General features: G+C 40.8%; 1 protein-coding gene across 1 annotated transcript; it reads left to right on the top strand.

Annotated features, from left to right (window-relative positions):
- Positions 1-13,225: 13,225 nt before the first annotated feature.
- Positions 13,226-13,939, top strand: LOC115630781 (proteasome subunit alpha type-2-like). The gene has a single exon (XM_030527437.1). It carries the CDS (start codon positions 13,226-13,228, stop codon positions 13,937-13,939), a length of 714 nt encoding a protein of 237 aa, XP_030383297.1.
- The last annotated feature ends 240 nt before the right edge of the window (positions 13,940-14,179 follow it).

Raw genomic sequence — 14,179 nt, 5'->3', positions numbered from 1 at the left:
AGCGACGCTTATACGGCAAGCGACCATGTGGCCATCACAATCACAGTCGGAGCAACCTCCCGCAACATGCTGAATCCACCGTCCGCCAACGTGGCATACAAGCTGGATTCCTTCCGTCCAGCATCCTTCGCAAGCGCCCTCAGCGGCTTCCGACTCTCCGGTGACCCAGAAGTTATGGCTATGGACGCCGTGGCCCAAATCCGCGCGGCATGCGACGCCAGCATGGACAGACGTGGCCCCTATAGGCGCCACCACGTACCAGCTTACTGGTGGACCAACGAAATCGCGGAACTGCGAAGCTCTTGTATCAGGGCAAGAAGAATGGCGCAGAGAGCTCGCGGCACATCCTCGTCGCCCCTCAGACAGGAGGCCTATCGGGAGTCTAGGCGATCTCTGAAAAGGGCGATAGCAGCAAGCAAGAGGCGATGCTTTTTCGAGATGTGCGACTCAGCCGAGCACGACCCCTGGGGGAAAGCATATAAGCTCATTGTGAAGCGAATCTACGCTGGCGGACGCAATGCTCCCATGGATGCTGAGAAACTCTCACGAATCGTTAATACCCTATTCCCCTCGAGACCCGAGTCGCCTGCGATGATCCCTACCAGAAACGAGTTATCGCCTGCCTTAGGCGACGTCACCACTGAGGAAGTGCTGCTGGCTGCTCGTAGCTTGCAGCTCAACAAAGCGCCGGGCCCGGATTCTATACCGAACCGCGCACTCAAACTGGCACTTTGTATGCACCCTGGGGCGTTCGCTACTCTGTTCGGAAGGTGTATCAGGGAAGGCATATTCCCTGCCTGCTGGAAGGTGCAGAACCTGGTTCTACTGCCGAAACCGGGAAAACCACTCGAAGACCCCTCATCCTACAGGCCGATTTGTCTCCTGGACTCGATCGGTAAGGTGCTGGAGAGACTGCTCTGCTCGAGGCTCGAAACAGCAATCGGTCTATCCCCCAATCAGTACGGGTTCCGGAAATCGAGGTCCACCATAGACGCGATCAGTAGAGTGGTGGATCTTGCGTCGAAGGCAATATCAGGTAGCAGATGGAAGGGAGGTGCCAAAGAATACTGCCTGGTGGTGACCCTCGACGTCAAAAATGCATTCAACTCGGCAGACTGGGGATGCATTCTCAACGCACTGGTGGATCAAGGCGTACCCACGTGCCTGGTGCGCTCCATTAGAAGCTACCTTAGCGATCGGATACTTAGGTTTCACACATTGTCTGGCACCAAATCCCTCAATGTTGTTGCTGGCGTCCCCCAAGGGTCGGTCCTAGGGCCGCTGCTCTGGAACGTCATGTACGACGGCATTCTCCGCCTCCAACTCCCACCCGGTACTGAGCTAGTGGGGTACGCAGATGACGTCGCAATTGTAGGCGTTGCGAAGGATATCAAAACCGTGGAAGACGCGTGCAACCGCTGCATCCGGTCGATCATTGACTGGCTGAACACCGTGGGCCTGGAACTAGCGGCGGGCAAAACAGAGGCAGTGCTAATCAGCAGCCGCAAGGCGGTAGAGCAAGCGCACATATCAATTGACGGTACTCTCGTGCGGTCCAAACGTTCAATTAACTACCTTGGGGTTAGATTGGATACGAGATTGTGCTTTCGTGAGCATCTGGAGCAGACGAATAATAAAGCTGCAGAGGCCACACGGGCGCTAGCCCGAATTATGGCCAACACTAGGGGCCCAAAGCAAGGTCGGAGGTTATTGCTTATGAGCGTAACCAAATCAATAATGCTGTACGCGGCACCGATATGGGCTGCCGCGGTGAACAAGAGGAGCTACATCCGCGACCTCGCTGCTACATACCGTCTTGGCGCTCTCCGTGTCTGTAGTGGATTCAGGACGGTTTCTGACGATGCCGTACTGGTGATCTCGGGGATGGCACCTATCGACCTCCTCGTCCTGGAGGCGAACTACCTTCATAGTTTTGCTGCCGGGCGGCCTCGAAGGGACGCGCGGGCGGCGGCTAGACGTACGACGGTAAGCAAGTGGCAAGAGCGATGGAATGCCTCGTCAAAAGGCAGGTGGACCCACACGCTAATAACTAACGTAGCATCGTGGATCGGCAGAACACATGGCAAGGTCGACTTCCACCTGACCCAACTTCTGAGCGGCCACGGTTGCTTCAGAAGTTATCTTCATAGATTTGGGCACGACTCCAGTGCGGAATGCCCGGCCTGCAGAGGGATACCGGAAGATGCTAACCACGTAGCCTTCCATTGCCCAAGGTTTGGGGCGGACAGAAGGAGACTGGAGGCGACAACCGGATCACCCCCAACGGCGTCGAACTTTGTGGCCAACATGCTCGCTAACGAAGAGTCGTGGGCTGCGAGCGCAAACTTTGTGGCCTCCGTTATGGGCAAGCTCAGGAAACAGGAGCGGGACAGGAGCGCGATATAAGCGGGTTGATCGGCCGGGCGAAGCAATGCCTAACGGCCGTACCGCCTGGACTTTGACCTGCGTATATCATTATTATTATTACTTTTACTTTTATTATTATTATTATTACTCCTATTGTTATTTCTATCTATTCTATATTGTTATTTTTCCACTCTAAAAATAAAGAATACAAAAAAAAAAAAAAAAAAAAAAAACTCCCACACACTCTACTACTATACTATACATATGTATACAGTTGCATAATTAAAATACCAAATGTTTATTCAGGTAAATAATTTCAAAGTGCAAGGCAAGCATGGAAGGCGACGAAGGCAGGCGGCTGCAATAACAAAATTGATACGATTCTTGAATTATCCTGCCGCTGCTGCTGCTTCTGATGCTGCAGTCGTTGTTGTTGTTGTTGTTGCTGCTGCTGCTTATGGCCCGGCTAGTAAGTATACCTTGACTTTTGGCAAGACGCAGCAAAAACAATCTAATGCATGCACCCACTAACCCGTCCTCACCTTGCGCCTTGTCGCTTCATTCAAGCGTTGAAATTTCAGCGAAAAACTTTTCCACAAAACTTTTCATTAAAGTTTGGCCAAGAGGAAGAAACGCGCGAGAAAACTTCGCCGCTGGCAGGCGCAGTAAACGTCATTTGGCATTTAGCAGCAGCAGCAGCAGCAGGCAAGGGGTGTGGTAAGGAGTTGCTGCAGAAGTGGGCGGAGCAGCGCGTTGCAGCGACAAAAAAAAAATGACGCTTGCCTGCAAAAGTATTTGTTTTCTTCCTTACTGCCTTCACAAACTATTGAGTGTGTGTGTGTGTGTGTGTGCGTGTGCATGTGCATGTCCTGGTGTGTGTGCAAGGTTTTTCTCAAGTTTTTAGTCGCCATCCGCAAAATGTTTTTCTCGCATTTCAATTCACCACAAAAACGTTTTGAGAAATTATTGCAAAAGTTTTTCATAAAATGAAAGCGCATAAATTTAGTACAAAAACTAAAGAATAAAAGAGTAAAAGAGAGCGCTAGAGTGGGTGAGACAGAGAGACACAGAGAGGGGGCTAGTTTGTGGGTTTTTGAAAAAGTACGATCCAAATATCAAGCGGCAGCAGCAACAGAACCAGCAGCGTTGCAAGCGTGCGATATGAGGAAACACATACGAAGGCAGTATGACAAATATCCCCAACTATCCCCTCCAAACATACTCGCAGGGTTTAGAGACTCTTAGGGCCTTCAAGCCCAAATCAAATCATTCTCACAGAACTAGCTAAGAACTAAAACATTGAAATATATTTTAAATATTACCTGAAATATTCTAATCAGCTTTAAACTTTTTAATTAAGAGCATTAAGGAAAAATGCTAAATGAAATTTGCAATTAAAAAAAAGCAAATAACATAAAGTTGGATTCCTCTAATCATGCTGGTTGAAAATATATATTCTTTATAAGGTAGGAGATGTTTCCTATCCTTGTTACTGTGCACAAACCAAGTAAGCCCTTTTTACCTTTCGGCTGCAGGAATTAATATGTTTTTATTGATGAAAAAATACAGCTATTGTAATACGATAGAGCCTAACTGCTTCACTATAGTTATTTCTGGAGAATCTACATATAGAAATATCGAAGTATATAATAGTACAAGAAGAATTAAAGAATATTATGAAGTCTGAGTTATTGAAAATACCAAAATAAAAGGCTCTTGTTTAGAATAACGAAAAGAAATATATATATTATACTATATTACTATAGCTTTTGCTCTTAAGTCTTTCATCATTAACAATCCATAGGACAATCTTTTGATGATGTACACTTCTTTGCTCTTTTATATCGTCATAGCTTGTCTGTTCCTTGTAGACCAACAAGTAATTAATACTCATTTATTTGCACAATCGTGTTCGGGTTTTGTGTTTAGATTATAGTGATCTTTCTCACAGAACCCTCGCTATTACTTAAAACTGTCTTTTTACAACCATCCCTGGCAAAATATCGGGCAACATATGGCTGTGTGCATAGCTTTCCGGACTGGCAATTACAATTTCTACCAGCGGGTTGGAGATTTTCTTCTTTTTCTCCTTAAGTTATCTAATTAGCTGAAAAAGTTGTCTGCTTCTATTGACTATTTTTCAGGGAGCGAAAATAATGATTATTTTTTTTTAACGAAAAATTCATTCAGTTTTAGTAACTTTGAGAAAGCGAGAAATTATTATTGTTTTTTATGATTATCTATAAATTTTCACCATGATTTAAAAATTTAAACTTTTCCTCATTCTTTGTCTCCAAACTTAATGATTTATTTTGAGTTTTACTTTACAACTTAACTAATAATCATTATTTTGGAGCAATAAAATGAAACTCATTTAATAATGGTTATTCTTTAAGTTTTATTTTGTTGATCAAAAATTAAACTCAAGCTGTAATTTTACCTGTACTATAGGGGTTCGTCATGGCTGATTGTTTAAGGATATAAATAAATTTTGTCCTTATCCCCTATGAAAAAGGCAGGAACATTTACAACTTGAGGTTTATTTGTTGTTTAAAAAAATAAATAATCATTATATAATAAATTTTATTTTTGTGCTTAAAATATATTGATTATTAATTAAGTGAAACTCAAAATTAATCATTACATTGTGACCGAATGAATAGGATTAAAAAATAATCATTGTGTTGTAATTTGAATAATAACACTTATAATGATTACAGAAATTTTTCAATTTGTTAGAACTAAAACCATCTTCGACCACAATTACCTGTGAATTGAAGTATAGCTGCCAGGACGGCAAATACGCGGAGACGTTAGTAAACATTTTCGTAATCTTGTTAAAATATTTTTCAAGCTTTTGTAGCATATTACACAATATTTTCTACATTTGATTTTTTTTTTAATAATAAAAGCCCTTCAATAAGTTACATTTTCTATCGAACTACCCTCTAAAATGATTGCACACCCACACGCACACAGCTCTACATGGACACATATAGTACATGCTAGTACGGCTAGTTGCGCACCTTTGTGCGACAACGCGCACGTTAAGTTGTAAAAACAAAAAGCAACAACAACAATGACAACAACAAACAGCAACGAGCGGGAAAAACTTTTTGGCCAAAAAATGCAGCAAGCATTTTAGACAGCAGCAGTAGCAGTAGCAGTAGCAGCATCAGCACCAGCCAGTACAGTTGGTATTATATGTATATGGACTCCAGGACTTATCAATGCGCTACGAAGAAGCAGAACTGCCACCTTTGCTTGTAACTGAAATATATAGAAACGATGTGGTTCTGTTGCGATGGTGTAGCGCACCATAAAGTTATGCACGTCTCGGCAACTTTTACAAAATTTTCCACTTTTGTATTTTTTTATTTTTATTTTTGTCGACTTTTCAACTTGGCGCTGGTGACGCGCGCAGCATCAGCCGCGGCAACAACAACAACAGAAGCAGTCGCTATCGAGGCGGTTGCGGTGCGGTGTGCATTTGAAATATGGTCGCTTGTGCCACAAATAAATAACGCTTTGAAATCGCTCGCAAGTGGATACGCGAGCTCGCACAACAACAAAAGCAACAACAGCCCAGCTACATGTGTTGCCATAAGTGTGTAGGTGGCTGACTGCTGACTACCGCCTGCCCAGCCCACCCCAGCCCACTTTAGTGGTAGTTACCCACACACACACACACACACACACACACACACACTCACACATACACACACAAATGAAAACAAACTCGTACATACATACATAAATAGGAATTAATATAAAACTCTTGCGCTTGTTTGACACAAACGGCAAAAGCAACGTGGGTAGCTAAATGGCTATATACTCGCACCATACACACACACACAAATATTAATATATACACATATATACATAGATCTATAGATGACTGTTTTATAACATGCTTTTATATTTTGCATATCGCTTGTAGGCAGCCGTAGCCCCGACATCACCAAAAGGCTGATTTTTCTGCGACACAAATTGCTTGCCAAAATAATAATTATTAATGTGGAGATGGGCTTCTTTTCTTTTCAAATGTTGAGAATTGTTTTTTAATGTCGCAGACATAGCTCTTTTGATAGATATTGCTATTTTACAAAGTAAATTATACATTCCTTGTGAGGAGGCAAACGATCTTCAACTATTTCACTTGTACTTGATTGTATTTATTATTAGTATTATTATAGTATTATTAAAAATTGCCATCTTATATTACCTTGAACTACTTCCGTATTAAATCTTTTTTTCTAAGTAATCTAATAAGCTTTTAATTAGAATTAAATGTCCTATCTACTTGACTTCGTAAAATACTTATACTGCCTTTAACTACTTCAGTATGATATTTTATCTTTTTTTTTAATTTTTAGCTTTTAATTACAATTAAATTTCCTATGCTGACCATTTACGTTGACTACATAAAAGATAATAGTATTGTATATTATATGAAAAATTTTTGCAAGGTTTGTCTCTATATTTAATTGCTTCTTCGATTAACGACAACTTTTCTTAGGTTTTAATTTTCAATAAATGTAAATGGGAATTTTTTCTGTAGCGAGGGTAAGGCCGGAAGGAAGTGATAAAGAAAATATAAAATACTAGTGATGCCTAGGAATTAGGAAAAAAATGTTTGCCGAGCGACAGCTTTTTGCAAAATCCTAGCGCCTATCCAACCGGAGAGATGAACATACGAACGGCGTTACAAACAAAAACACTTTTACTACTGTCCGTACACTTTTTAATATTCCCTTCATTGGGAAAAGAGTAAATTTAAAATTGAAAAAATAATATTTAAGAGATAAACAAATCTGAATATATTGAAGCAACATTGAGAGTTGCTATAAGAAGTGCCCAAAAATTTACATTCACCTGAAGTAAATCCCTTAGACTAGAGTATTCGACTGACTTTACAACCTACGCTCTCCCACAAACGGTTGAAGTTGATTTTTCAAAAATGCTGCAAGAGATCTGAATTGTTATATTTTTCATTGAAGAGGAAATTCGTTGGAGCTTAATCCAACTATCAATTCCCAGCCACACTTAGAAAGTCTGTAGAGTCAGAGTTTTGTCAAAGAGCTCACAAACTAATAGCCAACCAAATAAATCTGAGTGAGCACACCTTGAAACATTTAGTTGATGTGCCTGGGGACGCATTAAAGAAATATGCCACAATTATGCATTAAGCAGCAAGAGCCTCAGAATTGTACGCCCTTAGCGTGTCAATGCCTTTTATCCGAGTCTAAGGGAATCAGTTGGCTCAGTTGGGCCATAAAAATGCTTTAAGGGGCTGCCTGCCAGTTGACAACCTAAGAACAACTTCAAAATGAAATCAGACACACACTTAAACTCTCCGACAAACCCAACCGCATACAAACACACACACACACGCACTTGCACTCGCACAAAATAACAATTAAACATCAAGTTGGCAAACTTTTCGACAGCAAACAAACAAAGTACAACTGCCAGCCTGCAGCTAAACTTACACACTACACACACACACACATACACACAAATGGATGGAAGCACTCACACACACATGTAACACATACGCCATCCATATAACCACATAGATACGATGTTTGAAAGTTCGCGCCTAGGCGAAGGAACAAGCAATGGGAAAAGCAAATGGGAAGGCAAGGCCAGGACAACAATAACAATAACAACAACAACAACAACAGCACAGTGTAAGCGAAAACTTTGTCAGGCGAACGTGACATGAAAATCGCTGCGCTGATGAAAAATACTAAATCGTGACTAAAATTTCTGATGGGCCGAGGCAGCAACCACAGCAACAACAACAACAAGAACCACAGCCAAGACAATGCTCATCTTTGGCGGAAAACTTGCAACTTCAGCAGAATCTTCTCTTCGGGCTCACACACACACACACGCACACACACATGGCCCGCCAATTGAATTTCTAAGCGATTAAACAGCTTCATGCCCATGCTGATGTAACATTTGGGAGAATAAAAGAAGCCATGGGCCGTGCATTTTGATGCGTCCACTATGCGGGTCTTCTGTAACTCGAGTGCTGTGCCATGTGCTTCCACACTTTGGCCAAATATAGCAACTCCATTTGCAATGACGGCGGGCTGGCCGGTCGGCCAAGCGCTCCATATTTAGGCTAGCACCAAACTTCATTCACATTGATGCACGCCTGCCTGCTTGGCTAATGGCTTCATCTGGTCTCTGGCCAGGCAACGAGCCAGGCGGGCAAGCAGGCGGGTGGCGGGCGGCAGTCCGGAGATCGAGCAGAAGATACTTGATGCCCATGCAGCGCGCTCAATGCACTTGACTTCGCCTGCAGCGTTTTTATCGTTTATAAATATCAAGAACAACAAGAACGATCAGGCCATCTCGTTCGGTCGCTCCGTTGGCGGCTAAAAATACAACAACCGTTGCAGCTACAGTTACGTTGATCTCTCATCTGAGCATGTTTGGCGTTTGTCTATGTGTGCGTGTGTGTGTGTGTGTGTGTCTATGTAGCTGTCTGTAATTAGATGTCGCCTGCAACGCCATCTTCGCCTTGGCTGCATTCTCTTCCTTCTAGGTCTGAGGCTATTGCTCTCACACATACATACATATAAAATATAGTGTGCGTACACACACGCATACATATGTACAATGCTCACTCACCCATTTGCTTGGCGCATTCAATTACCAACGCGTTGACAAATTTTTCTTTCTCTGCACAAGTTTTTTTTTTCTTTTTTTGTCGTTGCCAAGCGCCTATTTAGAGCCTCCGAGTTCAAAGGCCCCATCGTCACTAAAATTGATGGGCGTTTAGGTATTTTATGGGTTTTAAAGTGACAAAACGTGGGAGGCGTGTAGAGTTCACAGAGAGGGGTAATTAACGCAACTATTTACAGAAGAACACTTATTTTGGGGACAATCAGGCAGAAAACAAAGCCAGCAACATTCACTATTTAATTGTACAGATTCTAACAAACACCTTACTGTTTGAACTGTGTATGCAGAATCTCCTTATGAAAGGACAAGTCTATGTTTTTTGCCCGAAGTTGCCCCTTCAACGAATGTATAAACAATTTTGTTAGATAAAACGATAATTACAAGAAATAAAATCAAAGAAATACAAAAAAATCACCATGTTGAAGGGCATAGAAAAAAATCGCAATCTAAAGTGGATTTCGCATTAGAACGGAATTGACTTGGTGTTGTTGACGTTTTTCTGTTGAGCATATGCATAAATTATTATTTGTATTAATTAATCGCAAATTTTATTTTTGACCACCCTTGACCATGTCTCTCACAAATTATGAAATGAAAGTTGGAATTGTTCACCCATCCAGTAATTTTGCACCAAACGACTTAAAAGTGGCCCGAAGGTAATAATTTTTCAGCAGGAAGAAGAAAATAGTGTAAGGATACAGTGGTTATAAATGTAAGTAAAACTACCTAAAATAAAAAAAAACAACAACTTATTCTTCTTATATGTATATTAATAGCTGTTTCTACCAAGGACCACATAATGATTATTTACCAATATCATATTTCAGGATTATCCATGCATTTTCACTATTATTTACAAATTTTTATTTTTATTCTTTCGTCTTGGGTTATTGTTTGAAGATATATGTATAACATTTGTTCTTATGCCCTAGGAATAAAGTAGGGACAATTCCAACTCGAGATTTATGTTTTGATCAATAAAAACAAAAAATTAAAAATAGTCATTATTTAATGAGTTTTATCTTTTTCCTCTAAAACAATGACTATTGTAAAGTAAAACTCAAAATTAATCACTATATTGTGAGCGAATGAATAAAATGAAAAATAATCATCATTTTGTAATTTTTAAGACCCCTAATAATGATTACAGGCCCTAGTTTCTACAACTGATTCGCCACGAGCGTGGAGCCCGTTAAATTTAAATTACCTTTTCTGTTGCCACTGCCTGACCGTAGTATGTCCAAGTCCCACTTGGGTGCATCTGGGCTCTATTGTTTTCTCAAAATGAAATCCACACACACAGGCACTTTCATTAAAAGCAAATTTGAGTCGACTTTTTGAAGCATTTGTTTCGAAAAAGTTGCAACCACTTGAAATAGTTTTGCGATTTTTATTCCCTTTATTTTCGCATTTGTCGCTTTATTAATTTTAAAATAAAATGGAGAAACCATTAACAATGCGCACAGACAGATAAGCAGAAGCAGCAGAAGCAGCAGAAGCAACAACTGCAAGAACAGTTAGCCATAATAAACAACAAAAATAAAAAAAACCTAAAAAAAGAAACCCAACCACAACTGCAGCTACGAAATAAAACACACTTACTTATGTACACACAAACAATGTTAAAGTATATATACTTTTGTGTAGCAGTGTAAAAAGCAACGAGACCGCTGGCAAACGAACGAGTTTCTTTGCACGCTTCGCAGTCATTTGGAGCATATGTTTCGAACATTTTTCATAATCAAAAAGCTTTTAGCGGCGGACAGTGGCAATGATGGCCGCCACCTCCATGCCGTCCACGCCGTCCATGCCGTCCGTACCCGCCTCTTCGCCTTTTCGGGCAGCTGCTGCTAGTAACGCTCGCTTGGCTAACTTATATAGTGTTTGTTTGTTGCCCAGCCAAGTGAGCTTATTGTCCGTTTCATTTTCGAGTGCAGCAGCGTGTAAAATCGCAATAATGCACGGTACTCCTTCACGACTCTTTCGCTATCAGTACGCCTGTCCATCCGTCCGTCTCTTGGTTTCCTTTTTTTCCCCTATAGTTCAGTGGTCCAGTGCCCGCCTGAACATTACTCCGGGACATTTTATTTGGCGATTATTGCGATGTAACTGGCGGTCTAGAGTGTTCAAATAATATAACGAACAATGATTACAAAGAATTATCATTCCACATGCCACAAATCGAATAAAGGTGCAACAACATTTTTCACATAAATTTACTAAAAGCATGAAAAGTCGTAGTACACACATGCGTAGTGGTAGTTCCAAATTCTAGGCCCAGATGCCATAATCACTTTCAGTGTAAGAGCCTTTTCATCTATCACTTTATCTTAACCGAACTTGATATTTATCATTTATCTTATGTTTCACTATTATAATTCATTTAAATAATATTACTATCTCTATAAGTATATACAGGAGTGTTCCAAAATAAACAGCACTTAAAAAAAAAAAACGGAACAAATGGTTTTTTCGGCGAAATCAATTTATTTTCTTTAAAATAGTCTCCTTCTGCTTCAATACAGCTTTTTGCACGATCCAAAAGCATGTCGAACGAGTGTTTTAGCTCGTTGGCCGGTATGACCGCCAGTATGCCGGTGCAAGCCTTTTGAGTCTGCATAACGCTTTCCTTTCATGGGCAAATGCTTTTTTCCGAAAATGTAGAAGTCGCACGCTGCCATACCAGGTGACAACGGCGAGTGGTTAATGGTTAAAATGTGATTTTTGGTCAAATAATCGGTCACAGGCGTCGATTATACGAATTCTGAGCAATTTTTGGTCGTCAGACAATTTGTGCGGAACAAACCGTGCACACACCATTCGTAAGCCCAAATGTTCGGTCAAAATGCAATAAATCGATGTTTTAGAGATGTTCAATTCCATTTCCAGCAATTTCAATGATGATTTCGGCTGATTTTTGATGAATTCACGCACAGTTTCGATGGAATTTTCGGTGATCACGAATTTTGATGTTGATCGTCATTTATGTCCTCACGACCACTTTGAAAACGTTGAAACCATTCGTGCACTCAGGCAATCATCGCTATAAAATGTTTCTATCAATTGAAACGTTTCGGTAAAGGTTTTACCAATTTTAAAACAAAATTTAATGTTGGCTCTTTGTTCGAAGCTCATTTTCGTACCGATAACACAAACATACTGACACTTAAAACGCAATATTTTCACTTCCTATCGATGAAATGTCATGAAATTCTCACTGGACAACATATAGTTAGCGCCACCAGGGGGCGCTAGATTTAAAAATTCCTGTTTACTTTGGAACGCTGCTTGTATGAAACAGTTTGTCCTGACTGACTGACTGGCTGACTTACTGATTGGTGATCAACGTACAGCCCAAACAGCTGGGAAAATTCGAGCTGCAAAGGGGGGAAAACAGGCTCAAAAGTTTGTATGAAAAATCCGCATTTTTCAACTGATCAACTTCAAACATGGATTTTTGGCTCAATAGAAGAATAAAAACAACTCCATACTGGCATACTATTTGAATTTTTTCTTGGACACTGAATTATTGGGGCTCTCTTGGGGCAACGCATAGCCAAACGGTAAATGCTAGAAAGCTGCAATTTCGACTCAAGTATCCTATCCTACTCTAAGAGTAGGTGCAAACTAAGAAGATATTTGGAAAATGCTGGCTCCAAAAGAGGGTAAACAAGTTCCAAAATTTCGTAGAAAAATCTGAATTTTTCCATATGTGCATACATACGTGTGTATGTGCAATAAAACGCTGTGCAGTTGAATAGGTTGACGAAATATCTTTGCAAAACTTTTCTTACTTGTCTTGATTATCACTATCATACTACTTACATAAATATACATATGTATCTATGTATTTACGTATAACCATAAATATGTACTATATGTATGTATGTCCTATGTCTCGAAACGTAGCAAAGTACTTAATTTGCTATTTGAGAAATGTATTCTTTAGAAACTTTAGATAGTGCTCGAAGAGAAGTATAGTAAATAAACTTATAATTATAAGCACAAATATTTAGCCTAGCAAAAGACCTGCTAGTATGTATATCATATGCATTTACCTCATCCGACTTGACAGCTGGTGTAATATTTAGGTAAAAGGAAAACTCATTCATTTGAACAATATCGAACGAAATAGTTCAGATATAGCGTACAAAAAATGAGTCGTCACAGGTGGGAATTTTGCCTCACCACTTTCAGCCCCAATGGCAATCTCGCGCAGGTGGAGTACGCAGCGGCGGCCGCCTCTAAAGGTGAGACTAGCGTCGGGATTCGGGCCCGCGGCGGAGTCGTGATTGCGACAGTACGCTGGTTCGAGTCGCAGCTTGTTGACGAAAAGTCATTGAGTAATGTAAAGATAGTAAGTGAAAACATTGGCATGACCTATTCTGGACTGGAGCCGGACTTCCGGGTGCTGGCGGATCGTGCACGCAAAAATGCTGAGGTCTACTTAGCCAAACACAAGGAACGGATGCCAACGCTCGAGCTGGTGAAGCAGATGGGGATTCTCTTGCAGGAGTACACGCAATCCTGCGGAGTGCGACCCTTCGGAGTGTTCTTGCTATTTGCCGGATGGGAATCGGGTCGACCATTTCTGTACCGCATCGATCCTTCAGGAGCATATTGCTCCTTTACTGCAGCAGCTTTCGGAAAGAACGCCGCTATCGGGAATGATTATTTGAAGAGTCAGAAATGTGACGAAATGACGCTGGACGCTGCCATTCCCACTGCTATTATGGCTCTCAAGATGGGGTTTGAGGGAACAATGTCTAAGCACGACATTGAAGTTGGAGTATGCGATGAAAAAGGCTTCTCACTACTGAATGCAGACACAATCAAATTATACTTGAACAGTCTATCCGATTCAAAATAATTACGTTCTTGTTCAGGTTCACGCTATTACTAGTTAATTAGTTAGTTGATATTTTATGCGACCCAACAAACCAACAAAATTTCAGAAAGCTCTTAATAAATACTTTAAGTTTCGTTATTCAAAAATATATATAAGTCTGTGCATTCATTTGGAGTCTTATTTATATAAGTATACTTGCATTGTTTACGCGCTAGGCATATACATATATTTATATGTATATAAATATGTATATACTATATT

The sequence above is a fragment of the Scaptodrosophila lebanonensis genome, unplaced genomic scaffold (genome assembly GCF_003285725.1).
Source record: "Scaptodrosophila lebanonensis strain 11010-0011.00,11010-0021.00 unplaced genomic scaffold, SlebRS2 tig00001410-arrow-pilon, whole genome shotgun sequence".
NCBI lineage: Eukaryota > Metazoa > Arthropoda > Insecta > Diptera > Drosophilidae > Scaptodrosophila > Scaptodrosophila lebanonensis.
Note: the sequence above shows the minus strand (reverse complement) of the source record. Positions and strands in the feature narration are given on the sequence as shown.